Consider the following 25,587-nt stretch of genomic DNA (forward strand, 5'->3'; position numbering starts at 1 on the left):
GTCTTTGAAAAATGCGCATGGATCTGATTTTGCTGTTAATCTTATAATTAAAAAAATGATAGCTGAAAGTAAAAACTGGCTTGCTTTTGTTAACTTTAAGTTACTATGGAGTTTCTGTAACCTTTAAATATGTGATTTCAGTGCAAATCTTCATTCTGACTTCAAATGGTTTCAAACAAGTTTGAGGTTTTTACTGTTTCTGTAGCACTGAGTTAATCAACAACACAAGCTGCAAGTGATATTGGCTTTATTAAAACTTTACATTTATTCATACTGACTTTTTTTTAATACTATTGTGAATGCTATTTCTGTCTTTATGCTATGTAATGGTGTATATTGGTACTTAATATGCTTTTATTTTGATTTCCCTTTTATAATCCAGCATCAGTCTTAGAGGTACATACTGTATGCCTGAACTGTTGTAGCATTAATATAAATGTATTATCTATGCTGTGTAGAACACTTTTAGGTAATATGCAACTAAGTATTTGCTACGATGTACTAAAGAAGCATCCTCATGAAGATCAGAAAAGAAAACAAAGCTGGCACAGGAAGAAGAAAATCCACAATGACAGAGCTACTGAAAACAGTGCAGTGGTTGGAGTGTTACAACTCACTGAAAGGTGTGAAACAAAAAACTTTATAAAAATAGAAAAACTACAGTGAGAATAATATGCATGTATACCAACAGGAAGCTACAGGAGATGTAATTTTGTAAGAGTTGATTTTGGAAATTAAAGGAGTAAATGAGCTGTATCCCAGTGACACTAAGAGTTCAGAAATGCAGAACTGGCCCACCAGAGTCCCTGCTCATCACCATCGTGTCACATCTGGTTGGTCACACTGCACAGCCCTGTGGACACACTGAGAGATGGCTGGCTGCTGTTGATGGCGTTTGACTCGCTGGAAGAGAGTGAACCAACCCCTCCTGACACCTGGCTTCCCCAAAGCCTCCACTCTGGTCTGGGCCTTTGGGAGCCGAGGTTGGTGCTTCCTAGAACAGGCGCCTTACCTTCGCATGTCCCTGTAACCAGCCCGTTGAGCAAAGCAGATGCGGAGGTCTGCTCCAGGTGTTCGGCTGGGACCAGAGGCTGCCGGTCCTCCTCCTCGGAGATGGCAAACACGGGCACGCTGATGTGATCACCCTCGCCTGGGAAATCTCGAAGCTTGCCAGCATGGCCACTCTCAATTTGACACTGAGGGGAGGAAGAGGCTCTAGAGACGGGCTCTGAGGAGGAGGAGGAGCCCGAGGCCTTCGCCAGGTCTGCTGTCGCTGAGAGGAGGCCAAAACACGGCCCTGTGAACCGAGAACGTCGCAGGTTGCTGGTGGAGTTGAGGCGCCGCTGCCTTTGGGCAGGCTGCGTGAGGGGATAGGAGGCATTGCTGATGGATGAGTCTGAGGCTGTGCTGGTATCTGCCTTGCCTTCCAGGTGAACGTCAGAGAAAACCTTCCTGCTGTCGCCACCTCTGCAGTTAGCAACCAAACTGGATGGAGTCTGGAACGATATTCACGATTAACAGACTTTTAGATTTGATGCCCATATTTTTTGATGGAAAAATCCTGCTTGTTCACACAAAGTTTTACCTAAACTGCTCATTTTACATTCTTTACATTCAAGAACATTCTTAAAGGGTCAGTTCATCCAAATCATATTTTACGTGGTCTTTTGGTAGAATCTGACCATTCAAGTAGTTTCATTTTATTTTGTATATAAGGATTGTAGTACGGACGCTGTCCACCAGCTTGGTGAAGGGACTAGTCGAGTTCCAGCTGCACCACTTCTTATGAAGCTGCGGCAACGGAGGGAGGAAGTCCTGGAAGGTGCGGACACTCCACGCCCTCGGTCTGGCACAGCCGTTGCCATCCTTGACTGATGTGGATCCAGGTGAGGTGGTGGAGTCTAGTGGTGACGGCCAATCGCCCGCAGGACCAGGACCAGTGTCACTGTGTCGCAGAAACCGCTCCCGCTGCTGAAAGATACACGTAGCAAAGTATAAGAAGCTACATGCAGGTGAAAACACCAGACGATAAGAAAAATGCAGCTACAATCTTTAATGTTTTAAGCAGCTTTTACTGAGTCACGCATGGCTCAGAAACAAAAGCACTACCTCATCTTATCACAAAAGAAGAGGAAAAGATCTATTCTAACCAGGCAACAAGGAGAGTGCAGCAGATGTGTATATGTAATAATCAAATTAAGACACCAGGAGGAATACTGTAAGAGCATAAAACCAAATGGTTAAATCTCAAAAGAAAAAAAAAAAAAGGAAAGAAAAGAAAAAAAGTATTCTCTATTGTGCCGCACTTAAACTGCTGCCAAATCAGCATTAGCATCACTGTGCAACAATGTATTCCCTCAGGTATGAACATTAGGAACAACTGTCTGCTGGTTGCACCTGCTGCATTTCCTCCTCACCTGAATATCTCCCTACAGACTTTCCTGTGTACCACATTAACGGATTAACAAGAAAGGAAGTGTTCTGATTAGCTTAGCTCTGTCACACAGCCAGCCAGCTGAGCGTGTGTGGCTCACGTACAAATCTCATCATTATTAAGTATATTAAAGCTGTCAAGAGAACAGCACGGGCTTTGGAACAATTTTAGAGACATCTGTGGTATTGCTGAAGCACAGCTATTACTCTGGGAAGTGTACACTTCAGGACCAAAACAAAGCAGCATTTTAGGAGTCACAGCCTCATATAGGTCATTTCACTTGAGCTTAAGAGGCTAAATATCGACAACCTGGATGTGCGAAGATCGCTTTATAATGTCTTGGGAGTTGTACCCATCAGAGAGAGATAATCCGTCCCTCAGAGTCACTAGCGGCTAGCCTAGTCTAGACAAGAATTAGCTAGGGGTTTACATAAAATGTTCTTTTCCACGCTAAAGCCTGAGAACACAATAGGAACTTTTAGTCTTGAAAGATGAGGCAAGAACTCAGCCACCCAGTTCAGTGAACACATACACTGTAGTTCCAAAGGTGAGACTGGGGACCATTTAGGGATACTTGGAAAAGTTTGACAGACTCCCTCGAAAATGGAACAAGCCGAATAAAGTCTGTTGATTTTCAGACGGCGAGGAATGTACCAGACCGTTTTGATCCAGACTTTCTCTGCCTTGATCTCATCAGCCCTGCCTACAGCAAGGTTTTCCAATCTTCTCATCGCTGTACTGCTAAATCGAAGCTCTTCTCAGAAAGGGTCTTTTGCAGCGAAATGTTATCAAAAGGGGGTTAACGGCTCAGGGCATAGTGTGCAACACAAGAACCACCACGCCAACCTGGAAGTGTACCTGGCACTGACGCTGAGAAGATGAATTTTGCAACATTTTCTAAACATTATTTACATGCACCGAGGACACACACAGGCAGACCACACACACTGTGCGCCAAAGCGTGCATGACACACACCAACACACAAACACACACACACACACAATTGGAGCTGGGAATCTGGCTCGGAAGATAATACTCCATTAGCCTAGGCTGCAGAAAAGCTTGCCAGTCCTTCAAAAAGCTGCCAAAGCGGTTTTATGCCAACTCTTATTCTGAGAGAATACAAAAGAGCAGCAGAAAAAAAATGCCTGATTGAACTATTGCTTCCCCAACGCATGTCCTATCTTTTAATTATCCTCATGTCCCATTTATCCCGATAGTTTTCATAGTTGTAGACTGTACCATGCGTTTGCCAGTATAATGGTGTCAGTCCTATTTGCAACACTAGGTCAGTTCAAAGCACTCAATGCCCCGCCACCTCTGATGTTCACTGGTTCAGGGATCATTTCCTCAAAGCATCGAGATCACCCACGCAGAGTGTGACCTTGAGATTGAACACACAATTTCACTTTCCACTCTATATTAGACTACATCCACGTAATTTGTTTTTCTCCCAGAGCCATGTTAGTAGCATCCTAAATAAAATGTATAAAAGTACAAAGATGTTTATGGATGGGAATTAGCTTTACACCTAATTCACATAAACAAAAACGATGGGCAAGGTTTGACAATAAGCGGTCATCAGATTTAGTACAATTCATCAAGCATGCATGGGTTCTTTGTCCTGTTGCATGACACAATTTGGGCCAAGCTTGAGAGTCAGACAGATGGCCTACAGAGGAGCGAACAGTTGACTCAAGGACTGCAAGGTGCCCTGTAGCTGCAAAACAAGCCCAAATCATCACCCCTCCACCACCGTGCTGACAGCTGGCATGAGGCGTTTGTGCTGATATGTTTGGTTCTCACCAAATGTGGTTCTGTACATTATGGCCAAACGTCTTCACTTTGGTCTCATCTGTCTAAAGGACATTGTTCCACAAATCTTGTGGTTTGTTCAGACGCAAATTTGCAAACCGACACTGTGCTGCCATGTTCTCTTTAATTCAATTCAATTTCACTTATATACCTCCAAATCACAACAACAGTCGCCTCAAGGCTCTTTATACATTAGGGCAAAGACCCTACAATAACACAGGGAAAAACCCAGCAATCAGATGGCCCTCTACGAGCAAGCACTTGGCGACAGTGGAAAGGAAAAGCTCCCTTTTAACAGGAAGAAACCTCCAGCAGAACCAGGCTCAGAGAGGGGCGACCATCTGATAAGATCGGTTGGAGGTGAGGAGAGGAAGACAGGACAAAAGACATACTGTGGAAGAGAGCCAGAGATTAATATCAACCAATGATTAGGTGTGTAGCACACAGAGTGAAGAAGAAACACTCATGCATCATGGGAAGCAGAGAGAAAAGATTTTCTTCGGCAACACTTCCAATTAAGTCATACTTGTTCAGTCTTTTTCTAAGTGTACGGTCATGAACTTTAACATGTTAACTGGGGCCTATAGAGTGTGACATGTAGCTCTTGGGGTTACTGCAAGTTTTCTGATCATTGTACAATCTCATTTTTGGGTGAACTTGCTGGGATGGCTAAACCCGGAAAGATTCTGTCCACTGGTGAATAATCACTGAACAATTGACTTTAATAATTGTTTGGAAATAGCCTCATAATCCTTCCCAGATTGATGTGCAGTAACATTTGCTTCTCTAAGGTCACTGATGATATTTTTCCTCCTTGGCGTCACACACCTTAATGCTCCGGACCAGCAAACTACTACTCATCTTCCTCAATTCCATGGAAGCAGTAAGAGTGTGTGTTTTAATTTTTAAAACACTGCTTCTTCATTTTGGCTTACTTGTGTGTTAAATGATGACATAGGGTAATAGGTTATATGTAGTTCATTTGGGGCTGAAATTTAAGACCTGCTAAAACCTTAGAATTCAAAGAGGGTGTACTTTTCTCTACTATGACTATCTGGTGAAATTCACTGGTGTGAAACGAGATGTTACCGTGTGAGGTGAGGGGGGTAGGCCACTCGGGTTAGGGCCTGAGGACACAATGAAAACTTCATCTGCACCAAGGTCAAGCTCAGTCAAACCGCTGCAGGAGAGGTCCACATCTGCATTCTGAGATACATCGCCACTAGCAGTGACTGCAGAAACAGAAAGACAAGTTTAGACAGTTCTCACTGCTGAAATTACACTTAGTCCAGCGCTCCACATCGGTTTCATGCTACATCATTCTTCAAGGACTTTTTGCTACTGATGATTTGTGTACTGTAACTCAAAATGGTCCAGTGAAGCAACAGAGGAGGCTAACCTTAACTCAGTCGTTGTTTGTAAGCTGTGTGTTTTGCCTGTGACTGGAACACACAGAGGGGCCTGCACTCCCTGTTGATCAAACTACTCCCAGGCTGCTTTGTGGGTTAAATGCCACAACCCACAAATCTCTCAGCCTGGGTTCAGTCCCACTGAGAGAGCGAGAGAAATCTTTGGACTGTTCCAGGATCCAGCCTGTGGGCTGCTCCAAAACTAATGCAATTTTACTTTCCACTCAAAACTCTACAGAGTCTTTCTCATTGTTTTAATCTAATATTTTACAACATTCATAGTTTTTAAACCCGAGCCATTTCACAAAAGCCCGCTGGGAAAATTGTAAAACAAGAAAGAGTTTCCCCGTTTCCTTTTCCAGAGACAGCAGCTTTTTGTTTGGAAAACATTAAAGCAGCTTGTGGTTGGCACGAGCACAGATAACCATCATAGCAAAACATACATATAAAAGAAAGCCAAGCAGAGATAGTCAAATTGCATGCTGCTTAATGCACAATTAATCTTAACAAAAAAATGACAGCAATAAAAACACAAGGCTCTTCTCAAACCCCAAGTCTTCACTTTAAATTAGTGCACTAAACTTTATCAGCACTTTCCCAGGAAATGAATTAATGACAGATTTATATTCTCGGAAGTATCATCGTCATTCCTGAAATGATTCTCATCAAATGTTCAAGCATGCTATGCAGCTATAAATCGAAATGATTTATAAATGACATCCACAGTAACATGCTATTCACAGTCTTTGGGCTTGCCGCAATGCCTCTCAGTGCATTCCTTGTAAAACTCTATTACACATAGTTTGATTCTGAGCATGAATGCAATTTATTTATTTATTTATTTATTACATGGCCAGCATAAGTATTCCAGTGAAAGGGCATTAATGTAAGTGCAGGTGTGTGTCTGCTCAACCTGTGTGTGGCAGGTTGTTGTTGTCATGCTCTATGGTCGTCTCCAGGTTGGCCTGATTCTCAGCAATCGGCTGCAGCTCACTGACCTCAGCCACGGTGTTCTGGACTCCCTCCGGCACCTACAACATAACACCGTGTAAGTTTATCTGCAGAGAAGCTGCCAGTAATGCAGTACTATTTGTTGACCCAGCAGCAATTTCATGGTGGTGTCACTCTCCCTTTTAGTCAGTTTCAGTACATTCAGTTAAATTCAAACTCTTTTACATGTAGCTTAAATGACAGATTTATGAAACAGTGTTCCAAATGTGGTGCCACTTGGTCCACCTTTGGTTTTGAACCAGATTGAAATTTTGTTCAATCCAAAAAAATGTCTCTTTAGACTGTGGGAAAGCAAATTTCACAACTTTCCAAGTCCACTGGTGAAGTTTTCTAATCACATCCTTTAAGAATCCATACAAGGATCACAGATTAGCACCCTAAGTGGCGAAGTCATCAATTTTGGAGTGGGTGTTCCTCCAGTCTCCAGGCTAGAGTTTGGGTCAGCCCATCCTGTGGGCTTGATGTCGTTTTCCAGCAAAGACTGTTCTTACTTGACACGTTCGTCTGTGCGGGAAGCTTTCGTATTATAAGCGCGTGGGCGGACCTTTTTTTAAAGCATTGTTGTGTTTGCATTTTCACTGCCTGTTGTTCCCCTCGTCTCCACAATGAAAAGATTTGTTTTTCTCCCCTCTTTGATTAACTGCTCCGTGTTTGCATAGATGTCATGGAAGAATCAAGACTCAAGAATCTGCGAGTCTTGAAACATTAGACATTTTCTTGTAATGTTAATGCCTGGTAACATGCGCCTCAGGTTCCTCCCATTGATTGCCTAGCAACAGGGGAAAAAAAAAAAAAAAAAGACCTCAAATGTGAGATCACAGTTCAACCGAGAGACCTCAAATTTAACACTACATGTGATCCTCGTCAATACATCAGACAGGTTTGAAGTAGACTGTGTGAACGGTTGTAGAGATAGGAAACGAAAAGACAAATGGACTCAAATGGAAATTCCTTAATTTAATAGAGAGACGAAATTATGATCTCAGATCTGTGTTATTAGTATTGTTTTTTTAATCATCATTTAGGACATTTTGTGGACCAGTGTTATAATGAATATTTATATAGTTCAGATATAATCAGAAGCTTTTAGTCAAATCATTTTTTATTTGGGTTTAAATTATGGTTACACAATATAATAGTACCTGTGTTCTAAATAATAAACACCAATATCAATAATTACATTTATTGTTGGCATTTTGCTGGTAACTGCTGTCCCTCTTACTCCACTATCACCATACTGTGTTTGTACTATCCTAATAGACTGTCAGAGTTCAGCACTAAACCCCGGCACAGATGAAACACAAACTTAATATCATCCTAGAGATACCGTCTTCTTATTCCACGTTTTTGACTCCTGGCAACATACAATGCTACATCACAGCTAAAACTTTAGTTTAAGCCTCCAGTGTGTTTTGTTGGTAGCATGAATACACTGTTAAGACACAAGCCTCTTGCAGAGATGTGAAGTGCCTCCTACTTTTCCTAGTAAATATTTGGTTTCAAGAGCTTCCCTTCTTGTGGGCAATTTTCATACTTTTAATCGCCACCATCCAAATTTCCTGCGCTGCATGAAATGTAATGGTTCTCATGCATGTACAGCACAATCTACAAAATTCAAATCTAGGTTTAAACAGTGTGATTCCATGATGCTCCATTTTTTCTTTTTCAGTAAAAGGAACATTTCCTGAAAAAGAACTAATTTGTCGATTTAATAAGTGTGCTTAGGGTCCTTGTTCTGTTGACCTTAAACCTTTCGGTTCAACTACAATCTTCACACACACACATCCTCAAATTATCCTCAAGCACTCTTGAGGATCTCTGAAATCAATCTGTAAAAACTATTCCAATTTTATGGATTTAAAAAGGTGCAATAAATGTAGGACTGTACTTTATTTCTTCCCTAATGTGAATACATTGTCATTTATATTATTCAAACTATAAATATAACAGCAAAATGCCATTCATGTCACCCTTGTCTCAACACATTATCTCTAGGTGTCGTTTCAAAAAGATCGCATGTTTACTTGTCCAAGTATGTCAAAAGCCAACACCTTCTGGGAAGATCTTCACTTTTTACACTAAACTGCAGCAATATCTGTACCTCAGAGTTGCTGGATGCGCAGGAGCTGGCCCTTTTTGGACACAGTTTGGGTCTGGAAAAAAAGAAAGGAAATACCACAGCAATTCAATTTATATTAAAAGACACATCTGATGCTCAAATTTTACGGCTGTCCTCAGTTGTTTCCCCACTCTGAGCAGTGTTTTCTCAAAAATAAAAAACTCCTCTGGGGGTTTGTAATTTCAACCACAAATGTTAAAACTGACACCACCACCTAAAACTGAACTGATATGAGAGCTTTCTGATAACACTAGCCGCCTCAATCCCGCAGCCATTTCCACTCAGTAATTGCTGTGTTACAGTGTGGAACGATGGGGCTGTCACACATACGCTCCATTCTGCTTTAACGCTTCACAGAGTGGTTATTGCTGAGCTGTCTTTGCTATACGTTACTCCCTTCCTCTAGGGATTTCAATTTTGTCAGTGCTGATGCTCACTTCAAGTATATGTGAATTCTGACCCCATGCAGCGCTCTGATGTGAACGCTGTAGCTGCTATCACATAGAAGAACGGCAGACCTAGCTAGATAGGTTTCTCCACAGGTATTAATGTGGATATTAATATTAAAGTCTTCAAACCACTCGCCTGTTTATCAAGGTCTAACATATCTGTCTAATGTTATTATTTGATTTCTCATGTTCTTAAGGTTCATGTGAAGAACTGAAGCATCCAGGAATATTTGAGCAAGTACCCTTTTATTAAAAATCGCTCTCAGCTGAGTAAGTTCATATCCAGCTACCAACTCAGGACAACCCCTGCTGTGACTCTCATCCACCTTGGGCTGTTTTCTGACAACAGGGGATCTTGGGAATTACCCTCACTGCCGCATTAAACTTGCACAATCTCGCCTGACTCGCCAGGCTAGTTGGTTTCAAATGGTTTCTGTGAACTTGTTTAAGTTAATAGGGAACAACTGAAATAGAAAAAAAACAAAAAAAAACAACAAACTGCTACTGTGGGTTTCTGTGAGCTTGATGTTTCGTGGTAATGCATTTCCTGGCTTCTGAATGACTTGTGTTTTTGTTTTTGCTAATTACTCTTTGATTCTATTGAACATGTGTTACTAATTTCCCCGTCATTAACAGCGAGAACGCGAGGGTTATTGTGCCTAACGGTTGAGTTGGAGAAACTAAGCAACATTTGAAATCAACACCAATCATATTTAACAGTTTCTCATTGAAAGCTCAACACTGAGACGGACACATATCTAAACATTTCTAAATTCTGAATTTATCTGGACCAGTAAGCTAAACCAGTCTGCTTGTCAGAACAGATAGTATTACAAACCTCCAAACTTAACCCTCCAGTTTGTGTTCATTGTCCCCTGGGATGGAGAGGGAACAACTTGTAAACTACACCTTTTGACTGACTGACAATGCCATGAGTACCAAACTCAACTGAGTTTTAGCTCTCCTCGTTGTCCCTTGTTCCCATTTTCTCCGCCCATTCACTTTCATGCAGCCTCTGTGTTTTTGTGCAGTGGAATTGATGCCAGGTGCTGTACCTTGAATGCCCTGCTGTCTATGGTGAGAATGCTTCACATCAAGAAAGCCGCACACTCGCAGCCAAACCCAACTAATCACAGAGGGTGACCACATCAGGGACTGAGACTTCCAGCTGAGTCAACATAACAATGTCATGACTGTGTAGGTGTGAGGGTATTAGTCTATGTGTATACATAAGTGTGTGCGTGTGAATATGTCATCCTAGCTCCTTTATATCTGAGGAGAGATTACCTGTGAAATCACTAGAATTTGGAAGGTTTGATTCTAACAAAAGCAGGGTTTTTACCTTAATGCAGACATGTCTCTAACTTGTCTTCTAATTCTTTCACTACCTATTCACAAAAAAAAATAAAAAATAAAATCATGCTTTTGAGGTTGTAGCGCCTAAATGCTGGGACCGCCTTTTAGGTCAGCAGAATCAGTGGTTTCTTTTAAAAGACTACAGAAAACTAGTTTCTATAGGTTGGCTTCTCCCTTTTCCCATTATCTGTGGCCTTTTGTTCTCCTAACATGTGCGTGTATAGGAGAGTGTATTCAAGAATGAATAAAAGGCCGTGTGTTTGACTCTCTGATCTAGAAATATGTACACTCATTGTTTAGTTTTTTTGAATAATAGTAATAATAATAAGCTGATATGCCCATAGTGACAGCACTAACACACAGTTTTGAAGATAAATGCTTGCCATGCTTACGTTAGTGTAGCATGCTAACACATGCTAGGCAGTGTTAGCCACAGTTTAGCTAAGGCTGAAAGGTAATGCATCTTTTTTTGGATGGTTTTTGGTCTTTAACCAAAACGGGACAGATGAGAACTTGATAGAAGGAATACACAAAAGAGATGGGATTACTAAAAGCCTCTGTTCTGTAAATCAATTAAATATATGTGTGTTAGACATTTCCCTTAAACTGGAACTGATTTGGTAGTGTAGCTACACAAAAGATCAGATGATTAGCGAACAAAATTAACATCTAATGGCAACCTCTAGGAAAAAACAAACACAAGCATAAATAAATTGCAGTGTGACCTTACAAAACTGAGCAAAAGATGATTAAACCCCAACTCTTCAGGTTCTATACTCTTAATGGAAAATAAGGGGGAAAAAGAATAAGCAAAAAAAAAAAAAAAAAAAAACCCTAAAAATTATATTGTTACTTATTAGGTAAATAGGAAAACTGAATTCAGGTTGTTATACCTACATTTGAGCCAGTACTGTGAACTTTTCTGAAAAGCCCAAAAATAATGAAGCATAACATCCAACCACTAAAACTAATGTTTGTTCAGGAATTTAAGTAAATAACTGTGACATTTTAATGTAAAACATCATAAAAATGAAAAATCCTAATCTTTGATTTTTTCCAGCTTTTCTATAAAACTTTAAATTATGAAACTCATGGCTAAAAACAAGAGCTTGTGCATATTGATAGATTAACTGTTACGGAAGCAAAACACAAGAGGCACTCAGAAAACACAAACCTTGGCCAAAGCAGCTCATTTTCTGGGCAATAGTTACTTTTAAGGGAATAGTGTTGTATTTTGTTTTCTTTGCTCTTCTTAAATGTACTTTAGGAAGCTTGTAGTGGAGTTAAAAGAAGAAAAGAAAAGGTCATCAGAGGTCCAAAGTAACATGGTATTTAGAATCTCCATGCGTCATTCCCTATATACTCTATACTTTTTATGTGTTGACAATACACACTACACTTGTAAGAATCATAGTTTACGTTATAAGCCTTTGTGTCAATTTTTGACCAATAAAATCATTAAGTTGACCTTGAACACCTTGATCAATGCAAACCAAACTTTAATGAATTGTTACCATGATCCCCACTGAAGCTTTAACCGAATTCACTCAAAACCTCGAGCTGTTGTATTTACACAGAATGATAACGTGCATGCAAACGCTACCAACAACATGACTTTGTTGTTGGTCATCTAGGGCAGCTGTGGCATAAATGTTTCATTGGGTGGTGGTCTAATAAATTTGATAAACACTGTACATATCCATCTCTCTCCATTGTGAAATGTTTTGAACTTTGAATGAATATTTAGTCCAAAAAAAAAAAAAAGAAAAAAAAAAAAAGAAAAAAGAAAAAGAAAAAAGAAAAGCTTTAAAAAAACAGTTCTATCCCAACTTAAGGTAACAAAGCACAAGCCTGATCCTTAAAAATCGTACAGCTCTCACAGTCAGGAAAACTATAAAAATGGACTGTAAGTCAAGTATCATTTCAGTGCACACTATAACCATGGTTAATCACATAATAATAAAACGGTGTCAAATCTAGCTGTATTGGATTAAGGTGGTGCTGTTTACAAAACTTAATGACTTTAATTTAATAAAGTTAACACTTCTGTTACCTGAAAATGATGCAGTGGGCACTTGTAAGTATCATAGCGAAGAAAGCAGCTCCACTCACTGCAGCCAGCAGAGTGTCTAGCTTATTGGCAGTATAAGCTGTGGCACGGAGGTCCCCTTGTGGCTCGGTCAGGTTCTGGTAGTGGAATAGAAGAGCAAAACCACGTCCCCAGTGGGTGGTAGTGATCAGTTCCATGATGACCTCCACCATTTCCTGGCTTGAGCCGAACACCAGCTGGCTGCTAGGAGGCCGGTTAGACCCACAAAACCTAGAGGAGAAGGTGATGAGGTCTGAGATGTAGAGGACATCGTGGGGGCAGGCGTCAAGGACAGACTGCTGGGTTTCAGGGCTTACACCTAGAGTGTTGGTGGAGTGTGGTGAAGAAATGGTGGTCTCATCCACAACTGTGGTCGGGTTAGTACTAGGGTTGGCATCTCCCCTTAGCTGATATGAGGAGGCAGAGTTGATGGCTTTGTCTCCAGGAGGCACAGCATCAGGTAGGAGGAGGAGAGTGGAAGAAGGTGGCAAAGATAGGCTAGAGGCAGCATCTGCAGATCTTTTGGCAGAATTTGAGACTTTGGTAATCTCCATTTTTGTAGACTGTTCTTGTACAACTATTTGCTTCACCTCACCATCTTGGAAGGATTGCTGAGTCTTTGAGCCATCACCTACGCTCTGAACCACAGGATCTTTAGCCACTGACGAGGTTTCATCTGCCCCTAAGGTGCCAGGAGCGAGAGTTGCCCCATCCTCTGAATCTTCTTCATCAAATTTAGAAATAGCAGAGAACTTTGATTCTGAGTCATGACTTTCAAAAACATCAAAGTCAAATATCTCCAGAATAAGCTGGTAATCAATAGGTACAACAAACTGCCAGACGCAGTGTGTCCCAGAGGAGTAGTTGTATGGGAAGCCAGGAGATAGAATTAGGCCTTGGACATCCACCACATCCACCCTGGCACCACAGTCAAAGTACACCTGCAACAGGAATTATTTAATTAGTTGTGTCATATATCAAAATCTGCTTTTAAAGTAGATCTAAAAAGTCTTGCATTTTTTAATTTCAGACATTGACGCTCTTTCTAAGACCTTTGATAAACAGGACTCAACTCAAAAGGTTAAGCACAAAAGCAAAAGCCAATGTCCCACCAATACTTGCATTTTTGTTATTCTGTCATTGCTAACCAGTATTACATTACACCGTCTAATTCTGAAATTTACTGATTACATTTTCTGTCTATGTCAAAATGTACCACCAAGTCAAACAACAAACGTGACCTGTGGTTAATTGCATAACAAAACCAGTTTGAAATGGTAAACTGGACTGGGACTTGCAGTTGTATTCACAAGTTTACATATGCTCATGTGCATGAATACCAAGCCCCACCTTGACTCCTCCAAACACCTCTTGGCACTGTGGTCAAATAGCTAAATCGTTGTTTTGTCTAACTCTGTCTAACCTTCTTGTACAGAAGGGCTGTTACTTTTTTCTTTGAACTGTTTTTTTTCCCCCCAGGGTAAAATGATTAAAGTAAACACTCATTGATCCAAATCATTCAATTCATATGTTCATGGCTACGGGTGAATAAAATCAAGCACCTGGGCATGCAGACTGCTACAAACATTTGTGAAAGAATGGGTCTCTCTCAGGAGCTCAGTTGCCCATTTCATGCTCCTAGCTTTGTGGAAACAGGTTGGGAATGGCCCTTCCTGTTCTAGCATGACTGCATGACCATTGCACAAAGCAAGGTCCATAAAAACGTGGGTGAGTGGGTCTGGTGTGGAGAACTTGTGAGAACGTGGCCTGCTCAGAATCCTGACCGCAGCCCAACAGAACACCTTTGGGATGAATTGGAGAGACTGCGAGTCAGGCTTGTTCTTGTTCAACATCAGTGTCTGACCTCACAAACGGTCATAAATTCATAAATGGTCAAAAAGATACTCAAACCTTGTGGAAAGCCTTCCCAGAAGAGTTGAAGCTATTATAGCTGCAAAGGGTAGGCCAATATGATATTAAACACTATTAATTAATAATGGGATGTCACTCAAGTTCATACTTTTGGCAATAGAATGCGCGCACACACACACACACACACACACACACACACACACACACACACACACACACACACACACCTAGTTGTACCTTGACCCGATGCTTTTGGTGGCCATCAACAAGGTTCTGGGATAATCTGGCTGGATATTTGACTTGACTAAATTGGTTAGTTTCCTGGCAGAGACCAAACTATTAAGCATAGTACACAAATGTTAAAAGGGTTGAGGCTGGAGCTTTGGTAAGGCAGAAGTTTAATGTTACCTTGCTTTATCAATTCAAAAACCAGTTTTAATATGTGTTTGGGATTACTGTCCTATTTGAATAACCAAATGTGTCCAATGTTCAATCCTCTAACTGATTTGAGGTGAAGTTGAAGAATCTGGGGTTAATCCTTCATTATTCCATGCGCTTTGTATAATGTATCAACACCGGAGCATGATGCTACCACCACCATGCTTGACAGCTGGTACAGTGTTCTTACTGTACCTCTTGACATTGTGGTGAAATAGCTCAATTTTTGTCTTGTCTGTCTATAAAATTCTCCAGAATGCATCCCATTTCAGCTGCAATTTACTAGTTTTTCAGATCATTAGTTATGTTTTAATAATACGTACATATCATATTTAACATCAGTTTAAGTGGGGGGGGGGTTCCGCCTTCTTTGAATGTTTGTATAATACATGTTACGAGTTACTATACGAGTTAATATTCAATGAGTTTGCTGGACTTTCTCAATGTTCAGAAAATTGGTCAAACCAATAAGTGCTGTCAAACAAATACTTTTTATGATGGCGAAGACAAACTACCAGTTATAGTCAATCATTGTCACTAACAAGACGATAATAGGCTTTGATCTTATCAAATTAAAATATATCATACAACCTTCAGCACCAAATATTAAAAGATTTGAGGGTATGATATATTTGAGCCTGTTAAAAGTTGTTTTGTTTTTTTTAAACTTATATGCCGTATGCTATACAATTATTCTGCCCTGGAAAAAGAACAGTTAAAACAACTCTTAAAAGCCCCAAATTACCATGACATTCATGTCCAGGAAGAGTGTATGTTAATTTCTGACCGCATCTGTATATAGCGCATTTCTACTCAAGTTGAGCAGTCAAAACGCTTCCTTCTTCAGTGAACTATTCAACTCTGCTGTTCCTCCTTTACATCAAAGCATGGGTTTCACCTGGGTAACCCTTGGGGAAGGGGACTGGGGTATTTCTTCAAACATGCTGACTATAATTCTTCCCAGGTGTTCACTGGTATAAGGGGGACCTTTGCCCTAAGGAGAGGCAGATGCACAGTTGGTTGGGCCAAGCAGCTGAGAAGCAGACCTTTGTAGGGGGGCTGAGTGTTTATGAGCTTTCCTGTTGGTCTTTCCTGTTGTGGACTGTCAAAAAGCCCTAGTCTGGCAATCCTTCTTTCCAGACAGGTAACAAACCAACAACCACAGGCGACGTTTGTGCTCTAGGCTGGGCTGAAAGTGTACTAGATCTCTTTGAGATTATCGTTTACATGGGAGCTGTGCAACCTAGATCGGGGACATGAGAAAGCTAAACTCTGATTGCTACAGGAGCGATCTGCCCCCATTCACATCCAGCATTCTGCAGTTAGTACATTTAAATTGGTAAAACCTGCATGTAATTTTGACTGGAAGAGTGAACCACTCACTCAGCCCTCAGGTCATCAGGATGAAACTAAAAACATCATCGCCAATACAGTCTCATAGGCATATTAAAGACACATGGGGGGTCAGCTAGGGCAGCACGGCCTTCATAACTAAAGAAAATACGTCTGTTCTTAGCCGTTTAGACATTTGGAAACATATCCCATCCTAGAAATTTCACAATTAGTAGGTCCATAGCTGCACTCACACTCTCTCTTGAACTTTTTACATGAGTATTATATGATTATTGATTTAAGTTACCCTTATCTATGACCTCACCACTCTGCATAATAGTTAGTTATATAACAATACCTTAACATGATCCAAGTTAGCCAGCAGCAGCTTTCAAATTGTATTTCAATGATCTCAAAAGGCATTTCTACCCAGAATGATGAAAATAAACAAAATGTTAATTAAAAAAAATCCCTGAGGACAAAAAAAAAAAGCCACCATTAACATCTGCCATTTCCTCTGCTATTGACTTACGCTGGAACACACATTAAGTACCTTTCTTGCTCAGTGCCAACGTTTATGTTTGTGGGCATTCAGCAGTCGGTCACATTATATAAAAGTACTTGGAATATATGATTACTGCAGTACATTACAGTTAACTTTACAAACAGTAATAGCATTGCCAAAGACACCAAAGACAAGTGTTTCTAGCATACTAATGACATATTATACAAAATCTTTGCTCACTCTTAGTATTTAAAACTTTCTGACATTACTCATTTTCTGATATTTTTCTCCTGACAATCTGAGGCAACTATATTAGTGCATGACATGCTTGGATTGCCTACACACTTAGAAGAAATTAATGTGATGTGTGTGATGTGATTAATGTGAGGAAAGAATTACACGGATGACATTTGAACGGGCCAAATGCCATTCCTGCTGAAGTTAGAGAGAGTAAGCCGATTAGGGGTTTGTAGCAAGGTTGGGCAATGACGGGGACCACTTAACACCACAAGGGTGCATAACGTGGCAAAGAGAAAGATAATACAGCCTCCGGCCAATGGTACCCTTCAGCCTCCTAGTAGATACACCTGTGGTATTAATTTCAAAATCCTACGTCGCCTTCTTAAGTTATCGCATTCACAAGATTTTCAGAAAACCTGACCTCGGACCTGGAGGTAGAGGTCACCGAGATTGGAAAACGTCCCCGATTTTTTCTAGCTACAACTATGATATCTAATTTGGTTCGTTCTGGAGTGACTGCATCTACAAATTTGGGTGTAAATAGTAGGGCTGGGCCATATCATACCGTTCACGGTAATACCGGTATATTGTTAGGCAATGATAAGAAAATGAAATATCGCAATAGAATATGGGTAAAACACGCATGCGCAGTGCCTTTGTTTTCATATGCACATGGCAGAAAACGCATGGCGGCAACTGAGAATGAGAAGGGCGAAAGCGGATCGTTGAATGAAACAGATGAACCAGAATTGGTTTGTAAAAATGCTGCAACTTCAGTGGTGTGGAACTGGTTTGGCTTTCGTCCATCAGATACAGATCAAAGCACATTTTTTGGTAGAGCATGCAAGCGGGCCGTCCTTATTACTGAACCGATTTTATGTGGTACATGGTGCTCAAAAATCTGTCAAAAAAATGTTTTAGTACGACTTTGGTCAGCTACGAAGCCACACCGGATTGTCGGAGAATTACGGCTACCGTAGTCAGGATCCTCGTAGAGTAACACGTACTGTACAACATAATATTACCGTATTGTGTGTGTATAACCTCTTTTTAAGTTTTGTGGATATTATACAATACTATACATATCCTCAGGATATGTCGGCCAATTTCCACTGGAATTGCCTGTTGGTTAAACTGTCAGCAAGGAATTTGCATTTGCACTGTTAAATTTTTATATAGCTTTAATGCACATAACTCGGTGAAAAAGAAAAAAAATCATATTGAAGTAGCAAATAACCTTGCTTGTTTAAGTGAAAATACATTGATGGGATTTTTTTGCACTAATAAAGTTGTGGAGTTGTAAAGTATTTTGTCTCGCGTCAATTATATCGTTATTGCGAATTTTCAAATATATATTGTGATAAATATTTTTGGCCATATTGCCCTGCCCTAGTAAATAGTCTCACAATTTAAGGCTTTTTTTCAACATAAAATTCTAAATAAATAATTTGAGCATAGGTAGTACTGGCAACTTTAACATCTCTGAGGGCAAACCCTTTTTCAAGGAAGGTCTCACATATTTTAACAAAATATCATCACATCACGACCAGTTCTCGTCACAGTCAAGAACTGGCAGCATTTAAGAAAAAGTCCGCCAAAATCTGTTTTACTCCATTTCTTCGCCATGTTCTGATGCAGAGATAATAAAACTATTCCACTAACACCACAGATTGCATGTAAAAGATTAACATAGTTTGTAGAGTGTTATTGTAAAGACTCAGCTTTACAGTTTTTTATGAAACCAGACATGATGAATGAGGGGTGGATCTGACTGTGACACTGAGTAAAGTGCAAATTCCTACAGAAGCTACTTATCAGTCACAAGTAGACCTTTCCAAAAGGCTGTGTAGGTCTTCCATCCATTAAAGTCATATCTATAATCGGAATCATGAATCACAGATCTTAATGATATCTATTCCTAATTACAACAACAACAAAAATAATAAGGCTCCAAAGTAAAAGTCTGTTTTACAAATGACTGCCTCCAATCCAGACCCATTATGTAAGGAGGAGAAGAAAAAAAAAAAGTCAGTCCCAAACTATTTATCAATGCGCTGGGATGCATATCAATCCCTTGATAAACATGTCCGTATATCAAAGTTTTTGTTGCTAAATTAAAGTGAGTGTACCTTTTTCAAAAATATAAAAAAATTCTCAATTTGAATATTTGCCATGTTGCCTTTGGATCTCTGCAATTAAAAACAGGGAATACTGATCTGCAAATCCATACGCTGTGTTTTTTACTGAAATTTTGTACAGTATCCCATCTTCATTGGACACAGGGTTGTATATGCTAGACTACACATGAAGGGGCCCCAAAGTGCCACGGTGTCTAATGGAAATGGGACATTCTTATAATGCCAAACATCTCAGTTCTGTTACATCACAGGCCGCTCTACTGGCAGGCCGCTAATTATTCAAGGATGCCTTTTCTCATGACAAAACAATGGGCCACATTGCTGTTTTGGTGAACCACTCCACAAATGGGGAATGCGAATGATATTTTAATGAAGTGATGCTAATAAGTACATGGCATAAGAGCAGGCTGGTTATGCCACTGACAGCAGCTTCCCTGGACAGAAGTAGACCAACTGAGCACATAATTGTCTGAAATGACTTGTTCAGTAAAATACTGGACCAGCTGCTGTCATTACTGAGAGGCCCCAAGCAAATGGTATTGTTCCACAGTTTTCACTTTGGATCGCCAGATTTTTAAACCAAAGAAGAAGAACAAGAAAAAAAAAAAAATTATTTCATGGTTGGCCATGACAAGTTTGTCTAATTAAACTAACTGTCTAATTAACAAACTCATGTTGTGCAGCTGATATATATACACCATATTTACTGGACTCTATGCAGTCCTGTAAAAAAAATTAAGTATACCCTTACTGCTTTCATAGGAACTAAGGAGAGTTCAGGTGAGCGTTTGCACAAAACCACAATCTATCTTACCGGGAGTGGATGTACCAACAAATTCCTCCCAAGGTCAGACCATGCAAAAAACACAAAAAAACAAAAAACAAAAAAACAAGACCTACCAACTCAGACTCAGCTGGGCTCAATAGCATGTTAAAGTTCAAGGCCTTAGAATTGGGAAAAAATAAAACAAGAAAAGCATGTTTGGAAGGTTTAAGACAGGAAAATAAAATTATAGAAAACCAAAAAATACAAGCACACAAGTACCAAAAAATAAATAAAAAAAATAAATAAAATTAAAAAAAGGTGTAGTAATAGCCCAGGCAAAGTCCAAACCTCAAACAATTTCAAATGCTATGGCAGGATCTGTGGACCTGTGCAGGAGCTGTGCATAAAACGAATGTGAGAGACTGATAAAGTCATACAGAAAATATATTCTCATTCATAATTAATAAATCAAATAATTCTCATTATGGTTGCTAAAGGGGATTCTATAAGCTATTGAATCATAGGGTGTAGTTTTTTCACAACTGCACAGAGTCCAATGGAAACTCTTTTTCAATTACCACATGTAGTAATATTATTACAAATTTCAGCATATATAAACTGATAACAAAAACTACTGTTTATAATATTAATATGCCAAATATGTACATTAACAAACATGAAATTTAAAAAATATCATGAATGTGGAAGCTATAAAATACTTTCATAGCTTAGGTCTGATAATATTTTACTTTTAGCCTGCCACTTGTGGTATATATGATGAGCAGGCTCCTCTGCCCAAAAAACAAACAAACAAAACAACCTACTATCAGTACACCTTTATTTGACAAACAGAAGTCTGCCGTCAAACCCTAACTCTTCAGTGCAAATGTGTGGGTTGTTTTTTTTTTTTTGGTTTTTTTTTTTTTTTTTTTTAAACCACCCAGGCTGACGACACCCCTGTGAAAACTCTGCAACACGAGCTGCTTCTGCTGAAGTACTGTTAACACACACTCTGCCTCTCATGCACAAACAGCCTGGGACTGGCTCATAAACAGGCAGGCAGGCCCCTCAAAAGGGGGCAGGAATCCTCACCAGCCCTGTTTACTGGAGGAGAAGTGACACTGCTTCGCAGGCTAGTGCTTGGGTAGCAGCAGCCCACTCAGGATGCACTGAAATCACACTCCACTCGTGAACCAAATCTGAATCAACATCAACATAACTAAACTTTGCCATAGTAGTATACAGGGTGAATAAAAAATATTTTTTAACCAATAAAAATGCATGGATTATATCTTCACCTCCTCTCAAATAGACTGGATTTGATGTATCCGGGATACAAGTATGAGGACCCCCCCCAAAAAAAGGTGTTCAGGTAAACAAAGTGACACAGCTGCATAAAAAAAAAATAAGTTTAACAAAAAAAGCTTTACTGAAATAGAAAACATAAAATTCACGAGGATGAGAAAAACCTAGCACTAATCAAATGAAAGTGTAACAAAATTATGAGTTCCTCTAATTCAATTAAACCACTTTTACTCAAAGTTCAGCAAACATCCAGGAATTCCCCAGAGTTGCACTAGTTCCCAAAGATATAAGGACTAAAGGGAAACTGCAGCATTCACAGAATAAAGAAAACAAACTCCATGACTTATAAATTATTTTTTGTAAAAGTTAGAAACTCGGAGCTCCAGGCATGCAAGAACCCCAGAATAACACGGACAGACTACAATCAATTGAATCTTAACCTCTTTATGACTGTCTACAAATACACAGACAGAAAAAAAGCTCTTTGAAGTAATTCTCCACAACTGTGAAAAGGTGCCGATACTCCAGCCCAGGACTTATCGCATATCCCCCTCGTGTCCCTGCCTCTCCTACTGGGATTAAGTGGCTGCACGCTCAGCCACTGGTGAGTTTTTATAAGTAACTGGCACGGCAGTCTGATTAAATCCAGGCATTTCTGGGGTTGCCCTTGTTGGCCGCTTCAGCCCATTTTCATCACCGTTTGCATCAAGAGCCATTTATGAAAGACCTCTTTGAGCCCATGCATGTTTGATCAACTTTGTATTTACAGAGCCATCATGGGATATTCACTGTAGCTTACATGGATAAGTGGGGTGCTGTAAATTATTACAGCTGTGGTTCTCTAAAAGCTATGTGACTGGGTGGGCTTTTCCATGTTTGTGGTGTAAAACCTATTAACATATTTCCTCAAAAAAAAAAAAAGGGGGGGGGGGGCTGCTGCTGTGGTAGCAGTTAAAGCAAGCCTTTGGAACCCTGTGGCGAATCATGACCTTATCTTCACAGTGGTTTCAACTGGTTTGGAGAAATCATTCCCAGATTTTGGAATAGGATTGAGCCAATGCATCAGTGATAATTAGTGTTTGGGCAGCACCCCTATGAGAAGCCCAATGCTGCAGGCTGTGCTGACAGAGTAAATTGGATTCAGTCAGGATGCAACAATATTTCCAAGTTTAAAAACATCAGAATTCCCAGAAGAGATCATTTTTGAATATCATCTCCAACATCACTGATAATCTCTAAACCAGTGTGCTCAGTCCCAAATACTGACAAAGTTATTAGAGCCCTTCGCTATGACAAACTCTGAAAGGCTTTCTGCTCTAAAATGTATTGATTTAGCTCTACTAGTACTAAAAGCATGTTATTTAGCCCAGGTTTATCCAAAAAGCTTGATCTGACTTAGAGGTGTGCCTCTCTCATATGAGCAGTATATTCATAGAAACAAACCAGATGATCTTTAAATTTTTTTTAAAAAAGCCTCAGAAGGCACCACCAGCAGAAACTTAGTTTAAATATTCCAGCAGACCGCACCAAATTAAAACATCATCCAGGGTTTACGGCATCTGCATCTCTGCTCATCAGTCCATCTCCACCAACTGCAGATCACTGACAAACCATGGCATGTTAATCCATTCACAGACCGAGTAGATCCTTCATCAGATAAGTGAATTCATTATTCATTCTGAAAAGAGATAACTTTGCCCTCATTCTGAAACACCAACCAGGGACCAAAAGCAACAGATGCTTCCTTTTTTTTGTCTGACAGCAATAGAATAAATTCCAAACTTGTTTATGCTCTTCTGGAAAAAAAAAAGAAAGAAAAAAATCAACTTAATACAAGGGGAGCAGAGGACAAAGCCATCATTTACTGTGCCACTTCAGGCAGATAATTGCAAAGATAGTGAGAACCCTATGCACACAGGAACTAAAGCTGGAGACACTGACAATTCAATATAGTGTGGGCTTTTGTTGTCTAGCTTTGAGGACCGTGCTGCTCAGCCATCATTCTTCATCAGTGGAACTAGACAACTGTTGACAAACGGAAACCACAGAGCTTTTCCTGACCGACAATGTGACAATCGCGTTTGAGGAGATCTGTGCCGAAGGTAACCCTTTATATAACGATACCAGCCATTGTCACAAAAAATGGGGACAATATACTGCATCACATAAAAGTGGAAAACACGAGAATCAGGGATCAGAAGACTGAGTGGATGATGCACTTAAAAAATGAAAAAAAGAGGAAATAAACAGTTGTCTTGTTTTCCCTCAGTCACATGTAGAAATCTCCCTCTTATACACATTAACACCTCTGACTTCTCTCAGGTAATTTCATCAATGCAACTTCAAAACCTCAACCAATCAACTCTTAAGCACTCACAGACACTAATCTGACACTTTAGTGACATTTTGTCTTCTTCTGTGGTATGTCAGAGACCAGAGAAGCAGCTCCTGCCCATTTGCCTTCCTCTACACCAGACACAAGACTTTGGATCGTGAAGTTTTCCTGTCAGAGGCAAAGCTTTGGACGTCACAGTCACCGAGTATGAGAAGTTTCACATAAGGTTAACATGTTCCCAATGTGGTTCTCATTTCAGCAGTTTGGACTGCATGCCATTCTCCAACTCTGTGAAGTGCAGTAACATCAAAAACATGCCCTTGCCATCAAAACAACTCTTTGAAAAATCTTTAAGGATATAACGTGCCTCAAAATTTGGAGTTAAAAAAAAAAAAGGAGGAGGAGGAAAAAAGGAATAGGGACGGAATTTGTTGCCACTTTTTCATGAATGGAAAAGGTGCATGAGAGGAGCTCAAACTGAAGTGAGAGGAGAGGTTTAAAAGTCTGGCTACCGATTACGTGACAGGGCTTCTTTTTGCTATATAGCCACATGGAAAATTGTGATATAATAAAAGTAAAAACAAGTAAATAAATTAACAAATAATACATTAAACGACTGAGAACTTCGTTACACAAAATGCCAACCAAATCACGAACTGACCCCAGGGTAATTCCGATAACCTGTTTATGTTAAATAGTTATCTCCTGCGAAGCTTTCACAATGAGATGCGGCGCGCTGGGAGGGTCATGCTAATGTCCCGTCCTGTTAGCAAGCACGGCGTAGGCGAAATTTAAGTGTAAAAGCTGTAAATTTAAGGGGGCAATGCTAATTGCAAAACGTCTCCCCAGCGTAAAAAGCTTGCTTGTTCTTCGAAGCAGAGTACCCTTCTGATATACTCGGCTGAAATGTTATCCAACCAAAAGCATTTAAAGGTTTACATTACCACATTTTGAAACTTAGTTCACATTACATACTGCTTCTTGCTATCGCCTACACACAGAGACGTCTGTAAGAACTTCGTTACGGTGGTAAACTAAAGGCTGATAGTAACAGGCGGACTGCATTTAAATTGAAAACGTAGCTGACGCAATTGCTCGTCGGACGTGTGCCGAAATGAACGGTGGCGCCTGTTTTATCGTATAGTAGCTGGGTTCAACTCTCTCGGGGTCAATGAGTTTACCAATAAGCGAACAACTGTTGAATATCACGTTTTCCAAACGGAGTTCGCGGCTCGGTTCTCTCCACACAAGTGAGCACGACACTCAAAACAGAGTTAAGAACGTGTGATTTATTTTTGCAGCAAAGAAATGTCAACTTACTTTCTGTGCAACGCATCCCATCACGAAGAGTAGATATGCTGTCATACAAACATGCACCCCAAGCGACGTAACGTAGCTCATTTTTTCCTAATTGTTTCTTTTTAACGCCACGCACAGTGAACTGTGTATCCCGCTCCTCTGCTTCCCTCTCATTCACCTGAAGTGTCGGGAGCGCGCTCCCATCGTTCATGGGCAAACGCAGACGAACGCTGGACCGGACCTCTTCCTAATAAAAGCTCTCCGGTTCTTGACTTTATCCTTCCCAGTAATTGTAATTATTAGTTCGTACAGCCATCACTTTTGTTTGGTTTTATTGTGGTTTCTTTCTAGTACCAGTGCTAGAAATTGATTTTTACAGTATTACGAAATGTTTCTTTCAGCTGAAGTATTTTTTTTCTTTTAATGTTCCTTCTTTTTTGTCTAAATCAAATCATGTAAATCAAATCATGTGTATTTTATGGAATTTTTTTATTTTTTACATAAGCCAAACCAAATGAAATGATGCAAAGTATTTTAAATATTACTTGTAGAATCAGAAGAAGAAGAAAAAATATAAGCTGTATTCACAGAATTACCACAGTTGTGTTGAATCCAGGCTTCTGCTTTGAGGATTAAATTTGATTTCAGTACTATTTATATCAGAAGAAAATTAA

The 25,587-nt window shown here is 40.0% G+C and overlaps 1 protein-coding gene across 2 annotated transcripts; it reads right to left on the reverse strand.

The window, feature by feature from the left end:
- Positions 1-47: 47 nt before the first annotated feature.
- si:dkey-112e17.1 (uncharacterized) lies at positions 48-25,149 on the reverse strand. Of its 2 annotated transcripts, none has more exons than XM_005473036.4 (7): positions 24,935-25,149; positions 12,648-13,624; positions 8,772-8,823; positions 6,573-6,690; positions 5,340-5,482; positions 1,732-1,968; positions 48-1,496 (listed from the first exon to the last, which is right to left on the reverse strand). In XM_005473036.4, the coding sequence occupies exons 1-7, from the start codon at positions 25,013-25,015 to the stop codon at positions 825-827; spliced, it is 2,280 nt and encodes a 759-aa protein (XP_005473093.1). In that variant the 5' UTR covers positions 25,016-25,149; the 3' UTR covers positions 48-824. The 2 variants fall into 2 exon arrangements, with proteins under 2 accessions (XP_005473093.1, XP_005473092.1); XM_005473035.4 differs by having other exon boundaries at positions 1,732-1,971; positions 24,935-25,148.
- Between the last annotated feature and the right edge of the window lie 438 nt (positions 25,150-25,587).

This window comes from Oreochromis niloticus, linkage group LG12 (assembly GCF_001858045.2).
Source record: "Oreochromis niloticus isolate F11D_XX linkage group LG12, O_niloticus_UMD_NMBU, whole genome shotgun sequence".
NCBI classification, from domain to species: domain Eukaryota; kingdom Metazoa; phylum Chordata; class Actinopteri; order Cichliformes; family Cichlidae; genus Oreochromis; species Oreochromis niloticus.